The sequence below is a fragment of the Heterocephalus glaber genome, unplaced genomic scaffold (assembly GCF_053883595.1).
Source record: "Heterocephalus glaber isolate CG9 unplaced genomic scaffold, H.glaber_assembly_v1.0 deba00001760, whole genome shotgun sequence".
In the NCBI taxonomy this organism is placed as follows: Eukaryota; Metazoa; Chordata; class Mammalia; order Rodentia; family Bathyergidae; genus Heterocephalus; species Heterocephalus glaber.
This window is the reverse complement of record NW_028258457.1, coordinates 7,180,153-7,205,259: the sequence shown is the minus strand read 5'-3', so window position 1 is coordinate 7,205,259 and position 25,107 is coordinate 7,180,153. Positions and strand designations below refer to the sequence as shown.

General features: G+C 52.8%; 2 protein-coding genes across 12 annotated transcripts; one reads left to right on the top strand and one right to left on the bottom strand.

The window, feature by feature from the left end:
* The first annotated feature begins 1,045 nt into the window (after positions 1-1,045).
* Positions 1,046-11,751, top strand: Trip10 (thyroid hormone receptor interactor 10). Of its 8 annotated transcripts, none has more exons than XM_087201544.1 (16): positions 1,046-1,229; positions 2,829-2,944; positions 3,033-3,089; positions 4,641-4,788; positions 4,869-4,931; positions 5,154-5,258; positions 5,343-5,471; positions 5,717-5,863; positions 5,949-6,143; positions 7,110-7,277; positions 7,504-7,613; positions 9,053-9,079; positions 10,544-10,676; positions 10,881-11,026; positions 11,102-11,223; positions 11,340-11,751. In XM_087201544.1, the coding sequence occupies exons 4-16, from the start codon at positions 4,768-4,770 to the stop codon at positions 11,486-11,488; spliced, it is 1,515 nt and encodes a 504-aa protein (XP_087057670.1). In that variant the 5' UTR covers positions 1,046-1,229; positions 2,829-2,944; positions 3,033-3,089; positions 4,641-4,767; the 3' UTR covers positions 11,489-11,751. The 8 variants fall into 8 exon arrangements, with proteins under 8 accessions (XP_087057670.1, XP_021100498.2, XP_021100497.2 ...); XM_021244839.2 differs by lacking the exon at positions 1,046-1,229 and adding an exon at positions 1,551-1,696 and having other exon boundaries at positions 11,105-11,223; XM_021244838.2 differs by lacking the exon at positions 1,046-1,229 and adding an exon at positions 1,551-1,696.
* Positions 11,752-12,104: 353 nt separating this feature from the next.
* Sh2d3a (SH2 domain containing 3A) lies at positions 12,105-23,546 on the bottom strand. Of its 4 annotated transcripts, none has more exons than XM_004865647.4 (10): positions 23,445-23,546; positions 19,512-19,650; positions 17,857-18,206; positions 17,457-17,533; positions 14,890-15,374; positions 14,682-14,797; positions 14,331-14,505; positions 14,145-14,256; positions 13,463-13,648; positions 12,105-12,736 (listed from the first exon to the last, which is right to left on the bottom strand). In XM_004865647.4, exons 2-10 carry the CDS (start codon positions 19,578-19,580, stop codon positions 12,576-12,578), a joined length of 1,731 nt encoding a protein of 576 aa, XP_004865704.1. In that variant the 5' UTR covers positions 19,581-19,650; positions 23,445-23,546; the 3' UTR covers positions 12,105-12,575. The 4 variants fall into 4 exon arrangements, with proteins under 4 accessions (XP_004865704.1, XP_021100499.1, XP_087057671.1 ...); XM_021244840.2 differs by having other exon boundaries at positions 19,512-19,751; positions 23,445-23,524; XM_021244842.2 differs by having other exon boundaries at positions 12,455-12,683.
* Positions 23,547-25,107: the final 1,561 nt, after the last annotated feature.

The window sequence follows — 25,107 nt, the reverse complement described above, 5'->3', positions numbered from 1 at the left end:
CGGGAGCAGACACGCCCAGCAAGGCATAAATGAACTACATTTCCCAGTATCCTCAAAGAAGGACTTCTTGTTACCCTGGGGACGTGGCTTTCAGCCAGACTCAGGCTTTTTTGGTAGACTCACGCATCTGTCAAGGGTTGTCCCTTTATCCTAATTTTCCCGGTTCACAGAGAAGTCTAACCCTGGATCCAGGTTAAATCTTGCCCCTAGGGTGACTTATGACCCCAAGCTGAGTCACAACATTAGGCTAAAGCCACTGTCCCAAAGTGAGGCATTTGGAGAATCCTCGACCCCAAGCGTAAACCCTTTCTGCAGCTGAGCCCCAACATCAGCCCGAAAACCTGACCTCCTCCTACTAACACTGGACACCTCCCACCCCTCATGCACACTGAGCCCTAATCTCTGGCTCAGACCCCAACTCGATTAGGCCTGGCCGCCGATCCCTAATTGGATTGCTGACCCTTCTGCTAAGCCTCAGACCCTATCCTTAACCATGGTGCTGAACTGGGCTGAACCTCAAATCTAATTTGAGTCTCTGACCAGAGTTGAGCCCAGAATTTCGCTCGGCTGAACTCCAAACTCAGATGGAGTTGCCGAGCCCCATTTTGCAACCAGAGGCTTTCTAACCTAGATGCCGCCAGCAGGTGGGGCAGTTCTAATTGGGCACCCAGCCTTCCTGCAGAGGGGACCTGGTCCCGGGGTGTATACTCCAGCCCCAGCAGGGCACTTTGTGGCCTTTGTAACCGCCAAAGGCAGGGGAGGATGGGGATAGGAGCCACAGACGGCTCTCCTCTTTCATCCCAGAGCCTCAAGGCAAAGGGATTTACGAGGTGCGAACAGATTTTTATAGGTGAGAAAACTGCCTTCCAAGCCCCAGGGCCCCAGTGCCCAGAGGAGGGGCCACCGGAATCCCAGGGCCAGTGCTGATCTTTACACCTGATTGGTCCTGAATACTTGAGACTAGAAAATGTTCAAGCGCAAACATGAACTGAGCGGAAGCCGGGGAAAGACCTGGGACCGGCGCCCCAAGGACAGTTCGCCCTCAGTTTCCCAGCGGAGACTCTGGGGAAGGGAAGGCAGGATGCGGTGGGGGCGCTAATGGACCCGGCCTTGGAGGAGGCACGTCCTGGGCTGGATCGAAGTCTCCCATCCTCTCTGTGGCCGGAGAGACCAGACCATTAGTGGAACGAACGTAGACACCTGGAGCCGGGTCGGCCCGCAAGAGCCAGGTGACCTCAGGTTCTCCCTGCTCGGAGTGGGGGAAGGACTTAGCTTTGGGGTTTTACCGTCTTGGTCCTTTAAGGAATGGTTGTGGGGAGAAAAGGAGAAAGGAAGTACATTCCAGAGAGGAGGTGGATGAGAGGATAAGAACTTGGAGAAATGGGTGGGGGTCGTTTAAGTGGTCTGTCCAGTGGCGTCCGGTAGCGATATTCCTTTAAGAGGGGGCCAGGAGGCTGTTGGATCCCTCCTCCCTGGAGTCCCGCCACCAAGGCTCCAGGCTTGGGGGCGTGGCAAAGCACAGAGGCGTGGCAGAGAGGCGAGTGGGCGCGGCCAGGCAGATCTGGGCGGGGCCGGGCGTGCCGCCCTAGGCTGAGTCTCCTCGAGGAGGGCGGCGGGCGACCGGGACCGGGCGCGGCGGCGGCCTCCGCGGCGGCCTTGGGGCGGGAGCAGCATGGATTGGGGCACCGAGTTGTGGGTGAGTCCGATCGGCCCGTCTGCAACTTCTCGCCTGCTGGGATCCAAACTTCACCCGCTTTGTCTCCCGCTGTACTTTAGCGAGGGGTCCACGTTTTTCCCTGCGTAGACCCCCTGGGTCCCCGCCCTCTGCCCTCCTCTGCCTTCACTCGGAGTTTCCCCGGGAGTCTCGAGCCAAGACAGACCTTGCAGGACGGGCGCAGGGAAACTGAGGCACAGCCTGGACAGGAAGGCAGCCAAAGTCCTGGGACCAGGCCGGGGCAGCCGGGCGAGGTCACCTATTTTGAGCACCCCGGCGGGACCAGGCTTATCTTACTGCCCCTGGGTCCCTGCCCGCCACCCGCCTGTCCGGCGCGGAGGGGGAGGGGCCCTCTGGCCACCCCCGTCCCCCACGTGAGGCCAACCAGCCCTGACCGCCTTCCAGTCTCCTGGGACTGTACCTAGGGGCGCTCCGGGGTCTGGGGCTGCAGGCTCGGCCGCAGCCCCCCGCCTTTGCCTCCCTGCTGGCCCCAGACACAGGGCGGGGCTGCCCTGGTTGCCTCTCTCACCCGGTAAACCCCAGAACTTTCCCCCAATCCTAGCTGGACCTCTGACCCCTCCCCTGTGGGGGCGGTGGAATCCCTGGTTTCCTGGGTGCCGCAGAGCCCCCAGATCGCCTTCGCCCCTCCAACTTGGGGAGGTGGAGTGGAGTCATTGGGGGAAACTGAGTCACACATCGAAAAGCATGGGAAGTCAGGGAACTTGGTGCCTGCCCCTGGCCACTCCGATTCCCTCCTTTACATCCCCCCCCCCCCGCCCCTGCGCCTCTGGCCCTGACTCACGCCCGGCCGGCCGGATTTTCCGGAATCTGGGGGGATTAGGGGAGCTGAGGCAGGAGTGGCCTAGCTCCGTTCCACACCCCTCTTGGCCATCCGCGGACCCAGGCCCTGCCGTGTCCGCCTGGGGCCCATCCCGGGAAGGGGAGGGGGTTCCCGCCAGCTTCCTGCCCCTCGCCCGCGCCCTGCCGGGGCGGCGCTGGGAAACCACGCCTCCTCTGCGCTCCAGGAGGGAGGCTCCCGGGGCCTCTGTCGGTGGGCTAGGGGTTTCGAGGAAGGCTGTGACCCGGGCCCTCCGCACCCCATGCCCCCCATCAGGATCAGTTTGAGGTGCTGGAGCGCCATACGCAATGGGGGCTGGACCTGTTGGACAGATACGTGAAGTTCGTGAAAGAGCGCACGGAGGTCGAACAGGCCTATGCGAAGCAGCTGCGGTGAGACCCCCGGGGTGGAAGCGGCCTGGGGCCAGGGGGCGCAGCTGGAGGGCCGCGGGCTCAGCCTTCTGCCTCTACCTCCCTTCAGGAGCCTGGTGAAAAAATACCTGCCCAAGAGACCGACCAAAGATGACCCCGAATCCAAGTAAGATGGAGGGGGTTGCAAGGGCTAGTCTTGGGTTCCTCTCCTTCTCCCCCTGCTGGTCACCCCACCTCGCGCCTCTCTCCAGCTAAGGCGAACCTGGGTGCAAGATCCAGACGACCTGATTGGAACCCTACATCCACTCCTTTGTACCAAAGTGGTTTTGGGCACGTGACTCAGTTTCGCTTCTCAAGGTTTTTTTTTGGGGGCGGGGTTCCAATACGAAGATTAAATCCAGGGCCTGACTGACTGAGCTGCATTCAGCAGCCCTTTTTATTTTTTTCATTTTGAGACAGGGTCTGGCTAAGTCCTTCACTGAATTGCCCAGGCTGGGCTTCAATTTGCAGTCCTCCTGACTCAGCCTCCCAGAGTGTTGTACAGTCGGGTTCTCTACCTGTTTTCCTCATCTATTAAGTGGGGATGTGCCAATAGTTGCAAAATGAGGGTTTTTGCACAAGTGGCTCATTTTGTGCCTCTCTTTCTCTGTGATTTGGGGCTAACAGTGTGGTACCTAGCCTGTAGGTCTTGCATGAAGATAAACTGAATTCATGTGTTAAAGCAGTGCCCCATCCACAGAAATTGTTAGAGCATTTCACTTTATTCCACAATCCAAAACATCTCTAGAAGTAAAAGTTGCTTGCTTTCTTGTTGGTTTTGCACACTTGTTAGATAGCGACCTCCAAGCGGATGGACTTGGTGTTAATTATAGTCTTTTACCTCAGCCAGTGTGAATACAGTTGTCCCTTCAGATCCAAAGATCAAAAATACCCCACTGAAATAATTGTGCCTCTACTGAACCTATATAAACTTATTTTTTCTTGTTACAATTCCTTGAGCAATACAGTGTGACAACTATGTACGTAACATTCAGATTGTATCAGGTATTGTAAGTCATCTAGACATAACAAAGTCTAGGGGAGCATTGCACAGGTTCTATGCAAATAGTATGCTTTTTTTTTTTTTTTTTTTTTGTCAGTACCAGGGATCAAATTCAGGACCTTGCACTTGCCAGGCAGGTGCTAGTACCACTGAACTAAATCCCCAGCCCACTATGCCTTTTTTTAATTTAAAAAAATTTCTTTTTGAGACAAGTTATTGCTAAATTTCCCAGGCTGGGCTTGAACTTGTGACCCTTCTGCCTCAGGCTCCCATAGTGCTGGGATGACAGGTGTGTGCCACCACACCCAATTTATATTATGCCTTTTAAATAAGGAACTGGAGCAATTGAAGATTTCAGTATCCTTGGGGCATTCTGGATATGATCCTCCATGGATACCGAAGGGTGACTGAACTAATGCATCTTGCTGTAAAATTTGATCACAGATGCTGCTAACTGGGGTGAGGCATACATGGTATAAGGATTGCATCTCCTTATTGAGGCCCACAATAATTCTAAGGTCTGAAATACATCCGAATACCAGGGTTGAGGGGTAAAGGACAGGGACCAGAATTCTTCTTGGCTGGAGGATCCATGCTTCAAGCTCACTATTTCCCATCCAGAGCTGGGTGTTTGGGCACCATCCCCAGGGTCCTGACTCCCCTTCCTCCACCCAGGTTCAGCCAGCAGCAGTCCTTCGTGCAACTCCTGCAGGAGGTGAATGATTTCGCTGGCCAGAGGGAGCTGGTAGCCGAAAACCTCAGCGTGCGCGTGTGTCTCGAGCTGGCCAAGTACTCGCAGGAGATGAAGCAGGAGAGGAAGATGGTGAGGGGTCCCCACTGGGGCTTGCAGGGAGCCCCTGCCAGAGGAGCCCCCAGTGAGCTGCCTCCCTCTCCTTCCCCCAGCACTTCCAGGAAGGGCGGCGTGCCCAGCAGCAGCTGGAGAATGGCTTCAAACAGCTGGAGAGTGTAAGTTAGCAGAGGTGCTGCAGCAGGGAGGGCCTTGCTGATCCACAGGGCTGAGCTGGTTCTGGCTGCACTCCCTCTCCCCTGGGGGATCCCCATGGCCCTACTCCGCTCCGTCAGCACCCCCACCCCTCCCAGCCCAGTCCCTGTGCACACACCTCAGTTTCCCGGCTCCCCCATTTTGGGGACAGCAGTTGCTTCCCTCTAGTTCCATGTCTCCTGCAGAGTAAGCGTAAATTTGAGCGAGACTGCAGGGAAGCTGAGAAGGCCACCCAGACCGCTGAGCGGCTGGACCAGGATATCAATGCCACCAAGGCTGACGTGGAGAAGGTGTGTAGGGGCTTGGGCAGGTTAAAGGCATCAGAGTGGGATGCTGCCAGCACCGTCCATCACCTCCCCCTTGATATCCCCCAGGCCAAGCAGCAAGCACACCTCCGGAGTCACATGGCAGAAGAAAGCAAGAACGAGTATGCAGCCCAGCTACAGCGTTTTAACCGAGACCAGGCCCACTTCTATTTTTCACAGATGCCCCAAATATTTGATGTGAGTGCCCCAGACTCCCAAGCCAAGCTTCTTACAAAACCCTAAAAGTTAACCAACTCCTATACATACAGCAAAACTCTTGCTGCCATGTCCCGATTCCTACATTGAAAGAGAACTAGAAAGCTAAAGTAATAGTGAGCCCCATACTCAATCTGGAATCTCTGTCCTCAACTCTGTGTCTTCCCACACCAGACTGGGATTAGGGGGCGAATCCCCCTGAGCTCCTTCTGTCTCTGCCCCTGCAGAAACTTCAGGACATGGATGAACGCCGGACCACCCGCCTAGGGACTGGGTATGGGCTCCTGTCGGGGGCCGAGCTGCAGGTGGTACCCATCATTGCCAAGTGCTTGGAGGGCATGAAGGTGGCTGCGGATGCCGTGGATGCAAAAAACGTGGGTGCCAGGTGTGGGTCCCGTGGGCCGAGGACTGGGCCCCTAGAGGATCCCCCTGACTGTCCGCCTACTGCCCCCTCCCCAGGACTCCCAGGTCCTCATTGAGCTGCACAAGTCAGGCTTTGCCCGCCCCAGTGATGTGGAATTCGAAGACTTCAGCCAGCCCATGAACCGCGCCCCCTCGGACAGCAGCCTGGGCACCCCATCCGACGGCCGCCCAGAGGTCCGGGGCACGGGCCGCAGCCGTGCCAAGCGCTGGCCCTTCAGCAAGAAGAACAAGGTGGGGACCCCTGCTCCTGGGGTGCGGTGGGTGGGGGAACAGTGAGTGGGGACAGCAGAGGCCCCCACTGAGTCAGCCCCAGGCACTGGAACGCTGAGTCCTGGGCAGGAATTTTCCTCTTGGCTGCTGGCCCAGGCTGGAGGGAAGGGAAGGCGGGCAGCCTGCCGATTGGCCTGGGAGTCCCCGGAGGCCGAGCGGGGCTGGGCCTGGCCTGTGGTGTCTGTCTACTGCTGGGGATGAAGACAAGACCAGCTGGAGAAATTCTGCACCCGCCCGAGGGCTGGAGAGAGCATCTCCAGGGAGCCACCCTGAGCTTCTCTATCCTGAGAATGTTGTCTCCAAACCTCACTTCCTTTATTCTTACGGTGTTTGGCTTTTGATGGGAGGGAGACATCTGGGCACCTGTGGTCCCGCCTTCCACGGCCCCTGCCTTTGACTTCCTTGGCCAGCCTTTCGGGCCCCTTGACTTAGACTGTTGTGCCCCTCCCAGTGACACCTGCCACCCTGGGCCTTGGCCTCCACTCCCGGCCTCTGACCCCTGCTCTCCTCTTGTCCTTTTGGCCTCTGTGTCTGAGCCCTTGGTTCCCGAATGTGCCTCCCCCGCCTTCTAGACTGTGAGTCTGGAAATCCCGAGTAGGGACACAGGCCTCCTTGTCACTGCACCGAGGTTCCAGGGCCGAGAGGGATGCGGTAGGGATGGGGTGGCCTCCTCCTGGCTCACAGTCTCATCAGCGCCATCTCTCCACCTTCTGGGTTTTGTGCTGCTCTCACCTGCATTTTCTGTGTGTGATTGTACATCTCCAGTTGTGGTTTTCTTACCATTTTTTTTCTTTCTTTCTCTATTTTGTTTTTCCTTTATCTGCATCCGTCCGTCCGTCCGTCCATCCATCCATCCATCCATCCTCATTCTCTACATCTTTCCATCTCCATCCCTGACCCACCTCCCCTCCCGGCCCTCGCTGGTAGCCGCGCCCCCCATCCCTCTCCCCCCTGGGGGGTCCCCCGTCCTCGGTATTGCCTAATGGGCCCCCATCCCCCCGCTCCGGCCTCGACCCCTTGGCCATACTGAGTGAGATCAGTAAGTCGGTCAAACCCCGGCTAGCGTCCTTCCGCAGCCTCCGAGGCGGCCGAGGGGTAAGTGGGGCCTGGGGAAGAGGAGGAGGAGGCGGTGGTCACAGGCGGCCGGTGGCCGGGTGGTGGGACCCTGGGCTTGCTTTCTGTGGCTGGCTGGGCCCCCTGTCCTGCTTCGCTTTACGCATGGCCTCACCCCAAGAACTCTGCCAGGGAGAAGGGGGCACTCAGCATCTCCCAGGAGCATGCAGTGCCAGGATCCCCAATTCCGACCTCTTCCACCTCGCAGGCAGTGGTGACGGAAGATTTTAGCCATCTGCCCCCAGAGCAGCAGAGAAAGCGGCTTCAGCAGCAGTTAGAAGAACGGAATCGTGAGCTCCAGAAGGAGGTGGATCAGAGGTACGAGGTGGAGGAGTGGTGGGAGAGGAGATGGGCAGGCAGGGGCCACAGTAAACTCTGAAATGGGAGGCTGGGGTGCACCTCAGTGGTGAGTGCTTTCAGGGCCTGCAGGAGGCCCTGGCTCAATGCCCAGCACAGCAGAGACAGAATGAAGTAGAACCATTGAGTTCTCCCCAGCCCACCCTAGGCCCTGATGGTTCAGTGGGTGATTCCTGCCACACTTAGAGGAAACTGTTGCTTTCCATCTTAGTCCTTCCAGTAAACAGATAAAGAGCAAAAGCTACAGCGTTGTTTTTTGTTTGTTTTTTTCCTGGTACTGGGAATCAAACTCAGGACCTTGCGCTTGCCAGGCAGAGCTACCAGCATTTTAGGAAGCTGGTAGAATCTCAAATCTTAAATCAGTGAGCAAGAAGTTCCAGAAAATAAAATTACGGGCTCATTTTACCTCATTTATGATCTTAGATAGGAAATCCTAGCCAAGCAGATCTAATGATGGATTTACAAAATAATGCATCACGTGGGGCCATGGTTGGGTGAAGGTGCTTATGCCACAGATTTGTACACTTAAAAATGGCCACAATGCTACATTTTATGTTATGTATATTTTACTACAACAACAAAATTTTTTAAACTAAGTGTGGTGGCACATGCCTGTTATCTCAGCACTCTGCCAGGCTGAGGCAGGAGGATCATAAGTTTAAGCCCAACCTGGGTAACCTAGAGACTTAGTGAGACCCTGTCTCAAAATAAAAAAATAGAAAGGACCGAGGATGGAGCTTAGCATAAAGGCCCTGGGTTCCAGCCCCGATACAGGCAAAAACCAAATAAACAAACCAATAACAACAAAGGAAACCCCAAAACACAAAACTCATAAAACAAACACAATCATCTTTTGAATGATTAATAATGCAAAGATGGTTTGATACATACGTTTTAAAACCCTATCAGTCTAATTTGCCACATGAATTAGATTAAAGAAAAAAAAACCCTGTAGGTTATCTGTTTAATACTGAAACACTCAAAATAGTAATAAAAAATCTGCCAGATTAAAAAAAAAAAAAAAAAGAAGAAAATCTTTACTCACTCTTTCCAAGCAACAAGATCCTCTTCCCAGTCTGATTACATAACAGGGGTGACGTTTGCCACTTGCTAGCAGGCAGCCAAATTCTATTTTGCTGTTCGCAGGGAACCTCTTAGCCAAATGGCTTTTATGGGTGCGAAGTTCCATCCGGAACTGTCTGCTTCCTGGGTTTTTAGGGTGGAGGTGCATGCCTGGAGTTAGCTCAAATTCTAGCTGTCACGGAGTCTTTGGCAGTTTGTTTTACCTTTTTATGCCTCAGTTTCTTTATCTGTAACATGGGTCAAGTACACAGCTAGAAGAAAGTTGAGCTGAAGTCTAGCATATTCCATAAGTTTTATTTTGTTTTCTTTTTTTGCAGTGCTGGGAATGGAATCCTGGACCTTGTGTATGTTAAGAAAGAGCTCTGCTGCCCTTTTTTTCTTTTTGGTACCGGGGATTGAACTCAGGTCCTTGCGCTTGCTCAGCAGGCGGTGAAACCACTGAGCTAAATCCCTGGCCCTCTGCTGCCCTTTTTAAGTTTTACTTTGAGACAGTCTTGCTCAGTTGCCCATGCTGGTCTCAAACTTGTGTTCCTCTTGCCTCAGCCTCCTAAGTAGCTGAGATTACAGGCGTGCACCTGTGCACCTGGCCAGAAGTCTATTCTTACAGCTCTTACTACCTGTTCATGTAGACACAGAAGAGATGAGAACGATAATTATCACTGATGGCATTTTCTAAACCCTTCACATGGATTCTCTAGAATTCCCAACTTTTCCCGAGATTGTAAGCAGAGCTAGGAGCCTGGATGCCATTTTTTTTTTCTTTTTAGTTATATTTCTGATTCTTAGAATAGTGACTGTTATACACTAGGTATTCATATGTATTTGAATAATTGGGTTATAGGACTTATCCTGGGTGCAGTAGCACATGCCTGTAGTCTCACCTACTTAGGAAGCTGAGGCAAGAGGATCACAAGTTCAAGGCCAGCCTGGGCAACTTAGTAAGACCCTGTCATAAAACATAAAAAGTGCTGGCAGAGCATCATTGGGTTCAATCCCTGTACCTGGGGGTAGGGGGGAAGGTGGGACTTAATATATACCAAGTACTATTCTAATCCTCTTACCAACAAATATATATCCCCTTATCCCCACTTTCAAGATAAGCATACTGAGGCAAGGATTTGATAACATAAGCTCACAATAGTAAGAAATGCTCAGCTACCGTCATACCTAGCCAGTTAAGTGCTAATATTGGAGTTGTTTTTCTTTTCTTTTCCTTCCTTTTTTTTAAAAATGGGGTTTTCACTATGTTATACGCTCCTGGGCTCAAGTGATCCTTTTCCAGTCCCCTGAGTGGCTGGGACCACAGGTGTGCACCACTGCACCTGGCTCCCACCTTTTATTGGGGGGGAAGTCAGTTTTTTTTGAGATAGGGTCTCACTATGTATTCAGGGTAACCTTGAGCTCCCAGCAATCCTCCTGCCTCAGCCTCCCCAGTGCTGGGATTACAGGCATGTGCCACCACACCCAGCCTCAGTCCCACATTTAAGTTCTTTTTTTTTCCTTTGCAGTACTACGTATGGAACCCAGGACCTTTGCACCAAGCTACATGCCCAGCCCTTTAAAAACATTTTTTAAAAAAAAATTTTCAAAATAGAGTGTCTCTGAGTTGCCCAAGCTGGAATCAAACTTATGATTCTGCTGCCTCAGACTCCCAGAGTGGCAGGACTACAAGTGTGCACCAGCTTCCTTGGTTGGGTTCCATGTTTGATTTCTTCACCAATGTCTAACCTTGTTCCTTGATTCAAAGCCTTTGTCACTTGCAAAATCACATGGGACTGAGCTTTCTTGCCATCTCTGTCTTGTCCCAGGGAAGCCTTAAAGAAGATGAAGGATGTGTATGAGAAGACGCCTCAGATGGGGGACCCGGCCAGCTTGGAGCCCCAGATCACAGAGACCCTGCGCAATATCGAGCGGCTGAAGTTGGAAGTACAGAAGTATGAGGTAAGGGGCAGGCCCTGGGGGGAGGCGGGCCGGCTGAGTCACTCCCAGGTGGGCAGGGGACAGGACCGGCAGGTGATGGGGGAGGGACCCAGCTGTTTCTCATCACCGCCTTGGGTGTGCAGAATGATCTCAGGAAACCACCAGGTCCAGAGCTGGTGACCTTGGAGCCCTGGCCTGGAACTGATGTTGTGATCCTGTCCCCAGGCTTGGCTGGCTGAAGCCGAGAGCCGGGTCTTGAGCAACAGAGGGGACAGCCTGAACCGGCACACCCGGCCTCCCGACCCCCCGGCCAGTGCCCCGCTGGACAGCAGCAGCAACAGCAATAGTGGGTCACAGGAGAACAAGGAGAGGTGAGCAGGAGGCCAGGGCAGGGAGGCCTTGGGGACCCAGCAGGGCTGGCGTCTACCTGCCGTCTGCTCCCCAAGCAGCTCTGAAGAGCCCCCCTCAGAAGACGGACAGGACACTCCCATCTACACAGAGTTTGATGAAGATTTTGAGGAGCCCACGTCCCCCATAGGCCAGTGTGTAGCCATCTACCACTTTGAAGGTGAGGACATCCTGGGTGGACTTGGGGGGGACATGTCAGTTGCTTGGGGGTGTCTCCGGCTAGGATCTGTTGAAAACTACCTAAAGCAGAGCCCTGGGCTCTGTCCCACACGACAGGGTCCAGCGAGGGCACCATCTCCATGGCCGAGGGTGAAGACCTCAGTCTGATGGAGGAAGACAAAGGCGATGGCTGGACCCGGGTTCGGCGGAAACAGGGAGGGGAGGGCTATGTGCCCACCTCCTACCTTCGGGTCATGCTCAACTGAGCCCTGCCCAGGTGGAAGTGGGGGGCTGTCAGCTGCTGCTTCTGGGCCACGGGGGGCCCCAGGACTTATGCACTTTATTTCTATCCCATCCCCCAGCTTCAACTGAGACCTGTGTAACCTTGTGCCCCCCTCCCATCCCACCTGCTACCCACAATGGACCCGCTGTGCCTTCTAGCATTGATGTACATACTCATGTTTCAAAACTTTTCTTCCTGCCGCTCGGCTTGGGCCGTTTTGTTTTATATAAAAAAAATTATATAAAGTTCCTTGAGTCCTGTGCCTTCTTAGGGATTTAGATATAGTACTGGGGTGGGGTCCTCCCACATCACCCTTGGGAATGAGGAAGGAGAAATCCCCTTGGGCACTCCTTGGGGCAAGCCCTACCCTTTTGGGGAGTTGGCTTTGAATTTGCTTGTGACTCTGATAGAGGAAGAAAGGCGCCAAACTTCATTCCTTCTGTATGTGCTGCTGCAGAGAATAGGTAGGGTTTATTGAGCACCTACTGTGTGTCAGGTATTCCCCACCCAGGTTCTTATAGAAACATTGATTTTTCCCTCCTGCCTGGAAAGCAGTCCCACTATTATGTCGAAGGTGGGGACGGAAAGGCCAAGGCATCTGACAGAAGTCACACAGCTTTTATGAGGCAGAGAAAGATTTGAACTCTGATCCCAGATCTCCAAGTGACCATGAAAAGCCATATGCTCACTGCTTGACACTGCTTTCTCAGTGTCATATGTGTGTGTGTGTGTGTGTGTGTACAAGCACATGCATGTTCGAAGTGGCCTCCCAAGATACCTGGGTTAGTCTTCTAGTGTGAGGCAGGAGGATCCTGCAGCCCCATCCCTGGAATCTATGTGCAATAATCAGGGTCAGATTTCCGGCCCCCACCAGTACTGGGAATTTTATCCAGGGCCTTCTCACTGAGCTACATCCCCAACCCTTTTTATTTTGAGATAGGGTCTCTGAGTTGTCCAGTTTATGATCCTCCAATTTATGATCCTCCTGCCTCAGGCTCCCAAAGTGCTGGTCTCTGGGTGGTTCCTGGGAACATGGGTGACCTGGGTGTAAAGAGGGACCTGTGCTCTTCTTAGTGGCCAGGCTCCAGGCACTGGGACAGGATGCTGAGGACACGCTGGAACTTCTGCAGGCGGTCAGCTCTCGGTGCCCTGGCGCCTCGGCTTCCCCAGAGCAGCCTCTGTAGGAAGCCGGTGGTCAGTGCCTCCCTCAGCTCCGGATTAGGCCTGAATCCTGGAGACAGGGTCAGTGGGCTGGGGTGGGGCCCAGTCGCACCCAGCCCTGGTCTCTTTCCTGGGGACTTTGACCCAGGAGAGGCCAAGCAGGACTCTGCTGGAGGACGCTGGGGCGACTGGGTGGGGCAGGACGAGCCTGGGGTGACAGAAGGGCTTCAGGTGGCTGCAGCCTCAGCAGGGGACGAGGGGGTGGCCTGTTCCAGGTGCAGGGTACAGGGAGCCCCACCTCAGCAGCTGTGCTCGGAGGCAGGATGTGAGGTCAGGGTGGCCCGGGAGACCAGCTTGGGGGAGGAGGGGCCACCTTAGAGGCAGGGTGCAAAGGTCACCAAAGGCGGGGCTGATCCCGGTGAGGGACTGGAGGCGAGGCGGGGCTGCCCCTGGACTGCAGGGACTGTGGCACTGCGAGGGCTCAGCTCTCTCGAGCTGAAGGACTGAGTCTTTTGGGGGGACGCTGGGCATCCTTGGGGGTCAGGATCCCCTGAGGGCGGGGTTGTCCCAGGTGGGAGGGTGGAAGTGGGGCCTGGTGGGTGCGTCTCTGAGGGTCATCCCTTTTGGAATGCAAGGGCTTCCCTCCATATGCACTACCGCAGGAGCTTGAGGTGGCACCCCCCCACCCCACCCCCGGGATGGGGCCTCCCCGTTTGGGTGGGACCCATGGAAGCTTAGCTGGAGGCTTCCGTCCTGGGACCCAAAGGCGGGGCGTCACTGCAGGCGGGATCCTCACCTTGTAGGCGCCGAGCAGCCGCCAGGCGGAACTTGGGGGCGTTGCGCACCATTTGACGCGCCCCCTGCAGGGTGCGCAGCAGCCGCTCGCCGCTCTCTTCCAGCGGCCCCTCGAGATCCTCGCCCTCCAGCAGGCGCACAGCGGGTGCCACGTGCGGCAGCGCCACCTCGCCAGGCTCGCTGGGGCCTGGGTGGGGAGGGTGTGATAGTGCTTAGGGCCTGGACCGGACCTAGGGCGCTTAGGGACGGAGGAAAGGTGGGGCCCGCTAGAGCCCCGGAGCAAGGCTGAGTCAAGGGCGTGGCCAATGGCAAGGCGGGGCTTAGGGCAGATCGGGGGCGGGGCCTAGTGGAAGGACGGCCCGGCCGGGCATGGAGGGCGGGGCCTATGGTGAAAGGGGCGGGATTTAGGGCCGAAACGGGATGCAACGAAGGCCAAGGAAGAGCCTAAGAGCCTAAAGCAGAACTAGAGGATTGAGTGGAGCACCTGAGTTTCGGGCAAGGCAGGAGCTTAGGACAGAAGCTGGCGTGGGAGAGTGGGGGCTAAGAAGGTTAGGATGGGGTGGGGCCTGGCCCTAGGAATCGCGTTAGAACCCAGCTTCCCAAGGGTCGGGGCTAGGACTGGACTGAGATTCCAGCTTCCGTTCTGGGGCTCCAGGCAACACCAACCCCAGATCGCCCCTCACCTGAGCCCTCATCCAGAGCTCGCATCAGCGGCTTCAGCTCCTGCTCGAAGGCCAGCGCAGCCTCTGTGTGTCTCTGTCGGAGCTGGCGCCAGGTGCACTCCAACCGCGACACCTGGGGAACAGATGTGAGCCTGCCTCCTCTCCCCTCTGCACCCTGCCCCCCCCCCGCCTCTGTTCCCTACGCACCTGGGGCAGGAGGAGGGCGCCCATGACCGCGGCCAGCCCGGCCAGGTCCCCTGCCGCCCCGGGCCGCAGCGCCAGGGCCAGCTCCACGAGGCCCCTCAGTGCGGCCGCGCGCTCCTCCAGCGGTCCCGTGCACCCCAAGACAGCCAGCGCCCCTGCCAGCTCCAGGGTCTCCAGCCTGCAGAGGTGGAGGGCAAGGCTCTGGGGGCAGTGGGAGGTGGGTAATGCGAGGGTGACGGGCACTGGTAGTGGCACCGCCCGGCCCCTTCCTCCCCTCCCAGGGCGGCCAGGAACGGGGAGATGTTTGGGGACTCGCGACCCCCACCTACCCCAGGTTCCAGGCTGCCGGCTCACCTCTCCAGCAGTTCCAACCTCAAACGATGCCCATGGGGAAGGCTGAGCAGCTCCAGGCCAGAGCGGACCCCCATGGCCGCTTGCTGAGCCTTGGTCACTCCCAGGAGGCCTGCGGCCTGCAGGAGGCAACAAGGAGGCCAGGAGGTCAAACTCCGTGCGCAGGCCGAAACCCCAGCCCGGGAGAGGAGGGACCGGGCGGGAGACCCACCTGGCAATCCACCAACAGCAGGTGGAGGGCCGTGCTGTCCGCGTGGTGCTCCAGGAACAAGCCTCGGAGAACATGCAGTACTTTGGGGTCCAGGGGCCGATTCTGGGGGCCCAACAGGCTGGAGGGGTTGCCAGGAGGGCAGAAAGAGACCTCGCCCTGTGGTCTTGCGAAACACCTGTCCTCCTCCTCTTCCTCCTCTTCAGCCTCCCACCACGGGGCCTCAGGCTCTGAACAGCTGTGGCCAGGGTGTGTTCCCTGGGCGCTGGGCACTCGGGGAACCAGCTCACAGTACGTTGAGGGGAGTCCAGGGGCATCTGGAAGCATCAGTGAGGGTGTCCGGGGGGGCTTGGTTGGTGCCTTGGCGTGAAGCTGCCCATCAGAAGCTCTGAGGCTGTCAGCAACGGTCCCCAAGGGAGCTGGGACATTCGGCAACACGGGGTCACTGCCCATCCGGAGCAGGGCAGATTCGGGTGTGGTGCAGGCTCCTGGGGCCCACAGAGAAGACAGCTCGGTTGGGGGAGGGTGGGTGGGAGGTTGACCAGTTGCCCCTCCACTTCATCCACTCATCATCAGCCAGTAGTGGGGTCTCCTGGCCAATCTCCGTGCAGCTTTGAACGTTAGCAGCTTCTTCAATACGAACAATTTCAACACTTCTGTCATTTTGTGAATTTTAAAAATTAATATGTGTAGTACATAAGCTACATTTATCATGTGGAAGTGGTGCATAAACGTATTGCATTTTGACCCTCTTTACTCCCTCTCCTTCCCCATCTTCCATCATCCCCTTCCCCAGAATTCTCTTCTGGGAAGAATTCTCTTCCAATGTGCACAATGTCTGTGCCTCTGTTTCCTATCATCCGCCTTTTATTTTGTTCTTTAATTATTTATACTATGGGATTCTCATATAAAAGAAACCATGTGATATTTGCCCTTCTGTGTCTAATTTATTTCACTTAGCATTATGGTCTCAAGGTGAATAGACCAACAATGATCCCACTGAGAAAATCAGGAAAACAATCCCATTTACAGTCACTTCAAAAAAAAAAAATTAAATACCTAGGAATTAACCCAACCAAGGAAATGAAAGATCTCTAGAACAAAAACTACACTACCCAGAAAAAAGATAGAAGACATCAGAAAATGGAAAGATGCTCCCTGTCCCTGGACAGGCAGAGCCAGAACCAATGTTATCAAAATGGCCATGCTTCCAAAACAGATACACACTTAATACAATCCCAAGAAAAAGACCAACAGCATTCCTCACCAAACTAGAAAAAAAAATCCTCAAATTTACACGGAAGCAGAAGAGCCCCAGAATAACCAAAGCAATCCTGAGCAACTAGTTTTGGTGGACTCAAAATACTATATTTTAAATGTTTTTGCCGCTGTGAAGAGAGATGCGTGAACTGAACAAAAATCTATTTGAGAATTCACAAAATTACAAAAGTATCAAAGAATCTGAACTCATTAACCTTTCAAATGATGTCTTTTGTGAGCAAGTGGTGTGTATACATCCAGTTAGTATTTTAAAAGGTAGCAAGACTTTAGGGAGTGATGGCACACGCCTGTAATCCCAGTACTTAGGGAAGCTGAGGCAGGAGGATTGAGAATTTGAGTCCCTTGTGGGCAACTTAATGAGAACCTGTCTCAAAATAAATAAATAAATAGGACTGGGGACATAGCTCAGTGGTACACTATCCCTGGGTTCGATCTCCAGTACCACCAAAAAATTAAAATTAAACAAGTTTTGTGAAAAAGGTACCAAGATTTTTGGGAGACTGTTTACCAAACATTTAAATAGCCTTTGTTCTAGAGGTTTCAAGCTCACTCTGAGTAAGGGGCAAAGGCCTCTCACAATAGCCAATACAGCTCCAGCAATCAAGCAGCAAAGCCTCTCTTGAACCCTCTCCCTGTTTTCATGGTTTCAGCTACATTCATCTTTGTTTGAAGGAACAGTCCAAACTCTTGTTCTGACCTTGGAGCCTTTGCACTGGCTGCTCCTCCTTCCTGGTCCACTCTCAACCTGTCATCTGCGTTATTCTCTTCTTCACAGCCCTCAAGTCTTTCTCAATGGGGACTTTCTTGACCACTATTTACAATTCCAAATCTGCATCCACTCCCACATGGCACTTTCCCTTACTCTCTTCTACTTTTAATTTTGACCCCAAAGCACACACAGTTGTCTTGTTTTAATGGTTCACAGTCTGTTATCCTCTGATAGAATGCTGGCTACCCTTGGTTGGGAATCTTGGTCTTTCTTGCCCACTGATATATCCTAGCCTTTATTTATTTATTTTTTTCAAAACAGGGTCTTACTAAGTTACTAAGTTGCCCAGGCTGGTTATGAACTTGTGATCTTCCTGACTCAGCCTCCCAGAGTACTGGAACAACTGTAAACACACATTTTTCAATGCTTACAAAGTACCTGCACAGAGAGCATTATCATCTCTACTTTCCTGAGCTAGAAGTTGAGCCTCCAACAGGTTAAATCACTTGCCCAAGGTCACATAACTGGGACGTGGCAGAGCCAATCTGAGTCATGTGGTGGTTTCCTGCTAGACACTCACCTGGTCCGGAGTGGGCTTCTGTGGCCTGGCCCGTATGATCCAAGTCTGCAGGTTGGCTGTTGCTCCACTTCCTAGCCCTAGGGGACCAAGGTGGGAGAGAACTGTGGGCCCAGCCTAGCAAAAACATCCCCCACCATGCCTGGAAAACCTGTATCCAGTCCCTCTGTAGCCGTGGCTCTCAACCAACCTAGGGGATTCACCTCCAGGTGACTCTTGCAAAGTGCGAAGACATTTTTAGCTATCACAACTAGCCAGGACAGAAGGGTGGGGTTTCTATTGGCATCTGGAAGGGAGAGCCAGGGATGCTGTCCAACAATGCCCAGGATGGCCCCTCACAAAAGTGAAGTGGAGAAATGCAGGGGGTGTTGGGTGCTAACAACGAGGTAGAGGTAGTGGGTACCTGAAGGACTCAGCCCGAGCTGGGTTGCCCATAAGGGTATCTTCACTGAAGCTGCGCCGCAGAGGCCTCTGCCGGACCACAGGCCTGGAGGCCACAGCCCCTGTGGCTTGGGACAGTGGGCGCTGGCCGGTCACGTAACTGTGCACCAGCGCTGGCATGCTTGTGAATCTCTCATCTTCCAGTTGAAAGAGGGCCTCAGGCCGGCCTGGTCGGGGACGCAGGGCCACACGGAATACCTCAAAATGTAGAGCAGACCCCTGCCAGCGGCATGAGATCACAGGGTGGTCCCCACGGGATCCAGAGGTGCGAACCAGGAAGTCACCATCTTGGAGAAGAAGAGCTTCAGCCTTCTGAGAATAGAGGACAGGTGGCAGGGGTTTGGGGATGAATCTAGCTGTTAATGTTGACTCCTTTCCACCAAAGCCCCCCACCCCCAATAAAAGCCACCCCAGTGAAACTCTTGTCGCAGGCAGACTCTAGGTAGTTTTGCAACAAACCATTTCCCGTTTTCTTGTGGTCACCCACCTGGACTACACTTCCCAGACGTCCTTGCAGCTAGCACTGTCATGTGACCAGATTTGGCCAATAGGAGGAGGGCTGAGGAAACTCTCCGGCACAATCCTACAAGTTCTGTCTTCTGTCAGCTGGACCTCCCCAAAGCCCTGCTAGATGATGAAGTCAAGATGGACTTGGCTTCTGACTGAGCAATGAAGGTTCCTGTCCCCATTTCTTAACCACCTTGGGCTGGGACATGAACGAGCTCATGAATGATGATTGTTTAGCTGGTGGTGTCTTAGGGCTATTTGTCATAGTCACCAGCTATTGTTGTCCAACGCAATGTCCACCCTGACCGAATGACCTGGGCTTGCATTACAAGTGTGGGTTCAAGGCAAGCCATTCGCTGCCTCTTTCCAGAGTGTGGTCCTCTAATTCTCCCTTTATAAAAGTTTGCAAGCAATCTTATGGCAGCTGTGGTGGCTGCTGTCAAAGTAGGGGAGCAGAGTGGAGACCTTAGACGGAGGCAAGCAGAGTGGGAGATGAAGGCTGGGAACTGATTAATAAATTCAGTGACAAATGTACCACCCTTACTCTGGGGTGTGCCAATGTAAAAGGTATGAAGAACTCAATAGACCCTTATAACAAGCCTAGTGGGAGGTACTATTGGCCACTTTCTAAAGATGGTGACACAGAGGCTCAGGGAAGTCAAGGTTACATAGAATATAAGTCATGGGGCTGGGATTTGGACCCAGGGTATCACGCTGGAGGGCATGGGATTTGAACCACCAAGCTATACTGCCTCCCATGGTTTAATTGGGTATCAGGGACCCAGGACTCCTGAGGCTGTAACCCTTGATTTGAAGCTGGGATTGGGGAGCCTTGGGTTGAGTGGGAGGTGCCAGGAGAGAGACAGGGCCTGGAGGAAGAAACAGGCAGGACGAGAAGATACTTTGGGGCATTAGGACCTCATCAGTCTCCATCACCAGCCCAAGAAGGCAATCATTCAAATCAACAGCAGCCAGCCAAGAAAGCTTCAAGAGTCTCCAGTCCCCCAGGCCCCTGTCCCAAGTGACCTTGGCCCCGAGTCCCACAGGCAGGACCCAGGAGTCTCCTGGCCTGAGGGGAGGAGACTCCAGGTGGGGTGGGCACAGTCCTACCTGGCGGGACAGGGTGCCATGGTACCAGGGTTGGTGGGAGAGGTCTTCTCCATCCTGTGGCACCTGCATGGATCCCTTGGGGGCAGAGTGTGCCTGGCTTGGGCTCTGTGCACCTTCAACAGGATTCAGTCTTCCACATCTGGAAAATGGGAGCAATTAGCCCTGTTCCCTGCGTGGCTGGGTCAGCTCCTTCCATCCTCCTCTTCATTCTGGATGTGGCAGCCCACATTCTGGTCAAGCCTTAAAATGTAGCCATGTGATGAGGCAGGTAAATAAATGTCATGCAAATACATAGGCCGTATATTATTCTGAATTAACCAGGTTGCTAATAGCCAAATTTTATGAATATGTTCACATGTGTGTGTCTTGGGGATTGAACCTAGGGCCTCAGGGATGCTAAAGGATGTGCACAACCACTGAGCTACCTTCAGATTACCCATCTTTCAGATTATATACTTTTGTGCATAAATAAAATAAATATATTAAAAAACAGATACATACAAATAAAAATTATATATATTATATATAAAATCTGGCTTGAGTCACTTAAGTTTCCTGTATTCTATTTATAAATAAACAATATTTATTTACACATATATATAATGTAAAATAAATTATAAGTAGTATGTATGTTATCAATATATATATTATACTATGTATTATATCTACAGACTATATTAGATATTATGTAGACATGCTATACATTATATTATGTATCATAATACAACATATAATGTGTAATGTGTAGTATATAATATATAATATAAGCATTATAAACAGTATGCAGTATGTTTTATTAATACTGCATAGGTATATTTATCATATTATATCTACATAATAAGATATATTACATATTATACACAATATATAAAATATATAACATTTAATATAATTTCTATATTGTATTATTTGTAATATATAGTATTATATTTATGTATGTCATATAATATATAATATATAAATACATATTTATTGAACATAAGTGAATATATGAAATCTATGAGTAACTTGCTTATATCTAAAATATAAGTGGGTTGTTGAATTTAGCATTCCAGTGGTTCTATGGAAAGAGCCGTTCATCTGTGGGATTCTTTCTCTTTTTTTTGGTACTGGGGATCGAACTCAGGACCTCGTGCTTGCGAGGCAGGCATGGTGTCACTGAGCTAAATCCTCAGCTCTTATCTGTAGGATTCTTGCAAGGCCAAGAGAATGAAACATATGCATTAATTTCATTTTTTGTTTGTTTGTTTGTTTTTGGTACGGGGGATCGAACTTGGGACCTTGCGGTTGTGAGGCAGGCACCAGAACCACTGAGCTAAATCCCCAGCCCCCATACGCATTAATTTCAAAAGGAACACTATTTTTTTTTTTGGTACTGGGATTGAACTCGGGTCCTTGCGCTTGCACAGCAGGCGGCGAAACCACTGAGCTAAATCCCTGGCCCCAAGGAACACTATCTTTATGAAGTACAAAAATGGATGAAGGTGCCATCATGCCACTACGTTTTGTAGACATTTAACTCACAAAGCCACTGCCTTATATTGACGGCCACCTCCAGTGTGGCACCGCCAGGTGCTGTCATGGGCCCTGGAGCCCCTGCAGGGAAGAGAACACATGGGACCCCAGCCGTAGGGAGCCCATTCTAGTGGCAGAGATGGTGACTGAGATGACACGAGCTGGCTGATGGATTATGTGTCTCAGAGTGCTAGATGAAAAAATGAAACCAGGGGCAGATGTGGAGAAGGTTCACATGTTGGAGTGAAAATCTCCATAGGCTGGGCAGGCAAGGTGTTGCTCAGTAAAGATTGTCAGGATTATGGAGAAAGTGAGCCAGTTGGTTCTTTGGGTAAAAAAACATTTCAGGGAGGAGAATTCAATTTACAAACATGCACAGCTTCTGAGCAATCTAGGCTGGGATTCTCTAACCCATCACACTAGCATCTAATGCTGTTTTTTTTCTTTTTCAATTTTTGTATGGTGCTGGGGATTGGACTCAGGACCTTATGCACGGCTCCATGCAGGTGGTCTAGCACTGAGCTCCACTTTTTAAATTTTTGTGTTTATTACTACACAATGATTACAGTCATTGCAGGAAGTTGGTACATGCAGATAACATATCTTAATTTTTAAAATCCCCTTTCCCTCCCCCTCCCGCTGTCCATCTCTTAGTCCCCCTTCCCTTTTGCAAAAGATCATTCTTTTAAAAAGGTCCCATTTTAGAGAGATGTGCGATTGTGTGTTTGCAGTTTCTTTTTATATTTTGGACCCTATCCATTTCATTATTATTAGGGCCAAATTTGATCTCAGACATGTTGGTAATTCCCTGATCCTCCCATAGGCCCCAGGGCTGGTATGTCTCAAGTGTCTAGGGGCAAAACTGGGTGGGAGGGGAAGACAGTCATCTACTTCTTTCTCTCCCCCAACCCCACCTGCCAAAGTCTTGTGAATTTGGGGTGAGGCTGGCAGGAAAACAGCCACCAGGATTCCTACTTGGTGAGTCAGAATTTTACAGGCCAGGTAGGGACAGGAGGTTCCCAGTTCAGCCCTGGACAGCTTTTGGGGCGGGCAGCTGGGCAGGGAGCTGGCTCCAGGTGGTGCATACCTGAAGCCAGGTGTGTTCTGACTACCTGAACACTTCCTGTTTGTCAGATGGGCCAGGCCCTGCTGCTTCATCTTTGAATCTCTCCAGTTGCTCCGTCTCAAGCCCTTCCTCAGTGGAATTGGGGGTGGGGGGCGGAGAGGCTCTAATCTGCTTGGGGAGCTCAAGGTGGGGACAGGTCACCTACACACCAACTTTGTCACCCTCCTGCCTCTGCGTCCTTTGGGATAATTAATTGGGCAGGGGAGAAAGGAAGGCAGAAGAAAAAGGACTGGGAAGGATTGGGAAAAGAGAGGGGACTATTCCTGCTCTGCCCTATACGGGTGCAAAGGTGTGTGCACCCAGGTGCAGGGGTGAGGGGGCAGCCAACATGGACACGGGTGGACTCCAAGTCCTAGGTCTCACACTGGACATTGAAGAAACATTGATTGAGTACCTACTGTATACTATGCCCATTCTATACTCTGGATGCCCTCCAGAGCTCCCAGACTGTGGGTAAGATGACAAACACACAGTGAATGAAGAAAATAATGTGTGAGAATAATCAATGCCCAGGATGAAACAGGAAGACAGGACAGGGACAGCTGCAGGGGGCAGGAAGGCCTCTTTCAGGAGGTGGTGAAATGGGAATTGAGACTTAAGAGTGGAAGGAGTTCTCTGGATGTGGGATACAGCAAGTGCAAAGGGCTGGTGGTGAGACAGTCTGTGTCTCTGTCTCTGTCTCTGTCTCTGTCTCCTTTTTATTGGTATTGGCCATTGAACCCAAGGCTGTTGTACTGGCTGTGTCCCTAGCCCACCTGCCTGGGCTAGGATTGAATTTGTGATCCTCAGGGCTCAGCCTCCCAGAGAGCTGGGATTACAGGTGTGCACCACCCTGCCTGGTGTGGAGCTTGTTTTTTACATTTTTCATTCTCAAGGAGCTGACAGGGCTGCGATACAACCAGCAAGGAGGCAAGAGTGGAGGACGAGGAAGCTGAGAAGACCGGCATGGGAAAAGACCACGCAGGACCTGATGGCCCCTGAATTTTAATCTCAGTGCGACGGAAAGAGTTTAAGAGAGGGAGGGGCACGATCTGATTTGTGATCGCTCAGGCAAGAGGAAGCCCAGGCAAGAGCAAGCCGGGAGGATTTCCTTGTTGACAGGAAATGCACTTAGAGGAGCGTGCCCAGGTGCGACCAGGTTTTGGGCCACGCATGACCTACAGCGACTCAGTAGCTCACTCGTTCTGCTACCTTTTCTACAGCATGGATGGACCCTCAGAACCTCCCCTCAAGCCTGTGGCTCCACCCTAATAATTCCCTGGTCCTCGATGTGCCTAGGGACTCCCACTCACCTGAGCAGGACGCAGCGGGCTCCAGTGGGGCTGCGGACAGGCAGAGGCTTGAGGATCTGCGGCTCGACCGGCCACTCCCTCTCCGCCCCTGTCGGGCTCAGCCCCGCCCGGGAGCCACGCCCACTCAATGGGCCAAGCCCACCCATGCTCCGCCCCCTAGTAGTCCGGCCCCCTACTCGGCCGTCCCAGGCTCTCATCCCGCCCCTCGTTCTCACTCCGCCCCCTTGGAAAGTTTCTCAGCTACTAACCACGCCCCTTTAGAACTCCGCTTCTTCATAGACCCCGCCTCCTTGGGAACTCCGCGGTTTTCCCCCCGTGGCCCCGCCCCCTTAGAACGCGGCTCCGCCCTCCTCTATTTGGCCACGCCCACTCCGTGCCCTGTGACCCTTAAGAAACTGTAATGATTTTCAACTCAGCAGCTTGCCTCGTCCAACCCCGGCTGGCCTTAAGCGCCCGGACCAGGGTTCCGGGTAGGGGCAGAGAGGCCGAGGGTGGCGGTGGCTGTGACGTAGAGAAGGGTACACTTCCTCCATACTGACACCCTGGGTTTCCTGGAAAAGAGTCCCAGTAGGTTTTGTGGAGAGACATGCGAGAAAACACGATGTCTTCCCAAGTGTGAGGAATTATAAGCGGGCAAAGCAGTAGCTGCAGATTTTATTGAGTGATTACTGTATACCAAAACTGTTTTGCTTGCTTGACCTGCCCTATGGGGAGCTAGGTACTATTTTCACCACCACCTTCCACTTTCCAGACGGAGAAACTGAAGCAAGGGGCGCGAAACCGTGGCCTCAGTTGCGTCAGGGTGACCCCTTAACCCCGATCTGCGCTATAATTCCGTGTGCAGTGAAGTGAATCGTTACCCATTTCACAGATGAGGAAGTGGAAGCCCAGAAAGGCAAGGAAGCTTGGGAATGGAAAAGTTTGGATTGCAAAACTGGGAGTTTCCAGCCTGAGTTCCCCACCTCCTCTCCAGTCTTCCCCAGTAGCGAAGAAGACTCACTCCAGCTTTGGTGGTCAGAGGGCAGGGCCCTCCGCCCGGTGCAGGGGTCCAGCGCCTCCTAGTAGTTTCGGAAATGAAAGGACAAACTGCAGGAGAATCTGGGTCAGTGGAGAGGGAAGGGTGAATTACAGCCGTGGCGGGTACCGAGGAGAGGCCGCCTATGAAGGGCTAGGAAGACAGCAAACGTTAGTGAATTGATAATAACACCATCGCAGTCCATAAGGAGGGAGAGGATGGCGACTTGCATTTGGGTGGTGGGCATGGCTGTAGCCGAAAATGGATGGATTTAGGATCAATGCCAGAGGTTGAATCAATACAGCCTTCATTTATTTATTCGTTCAACAAATATTTATGGAGCCCTTGTATGTGCCAAGGGCTGGGTGCTAGAGGGAGAAGCAGAAAACAAAACAGACATAAATTCCTAAAAAGGCAATAAAGAAATAAATATGACCAGGTATGGTGGTGCACGCCTGTCATCCCAGCACTGTGGGAGGCTGAGACAGGAGGATCACAAGTTCCAGGCCAGCCTGGGCAACTTTAGTGACTTCGACCCTGCTTAAAAATACAAAATAGGGCTGGGGATTTAGCTCAGTGGTTTCACTGCCTGCCTCACAAGCACAAGGTCCCAAGTTCAATCCCTGGTACCAAAAAAAAAACACCCCA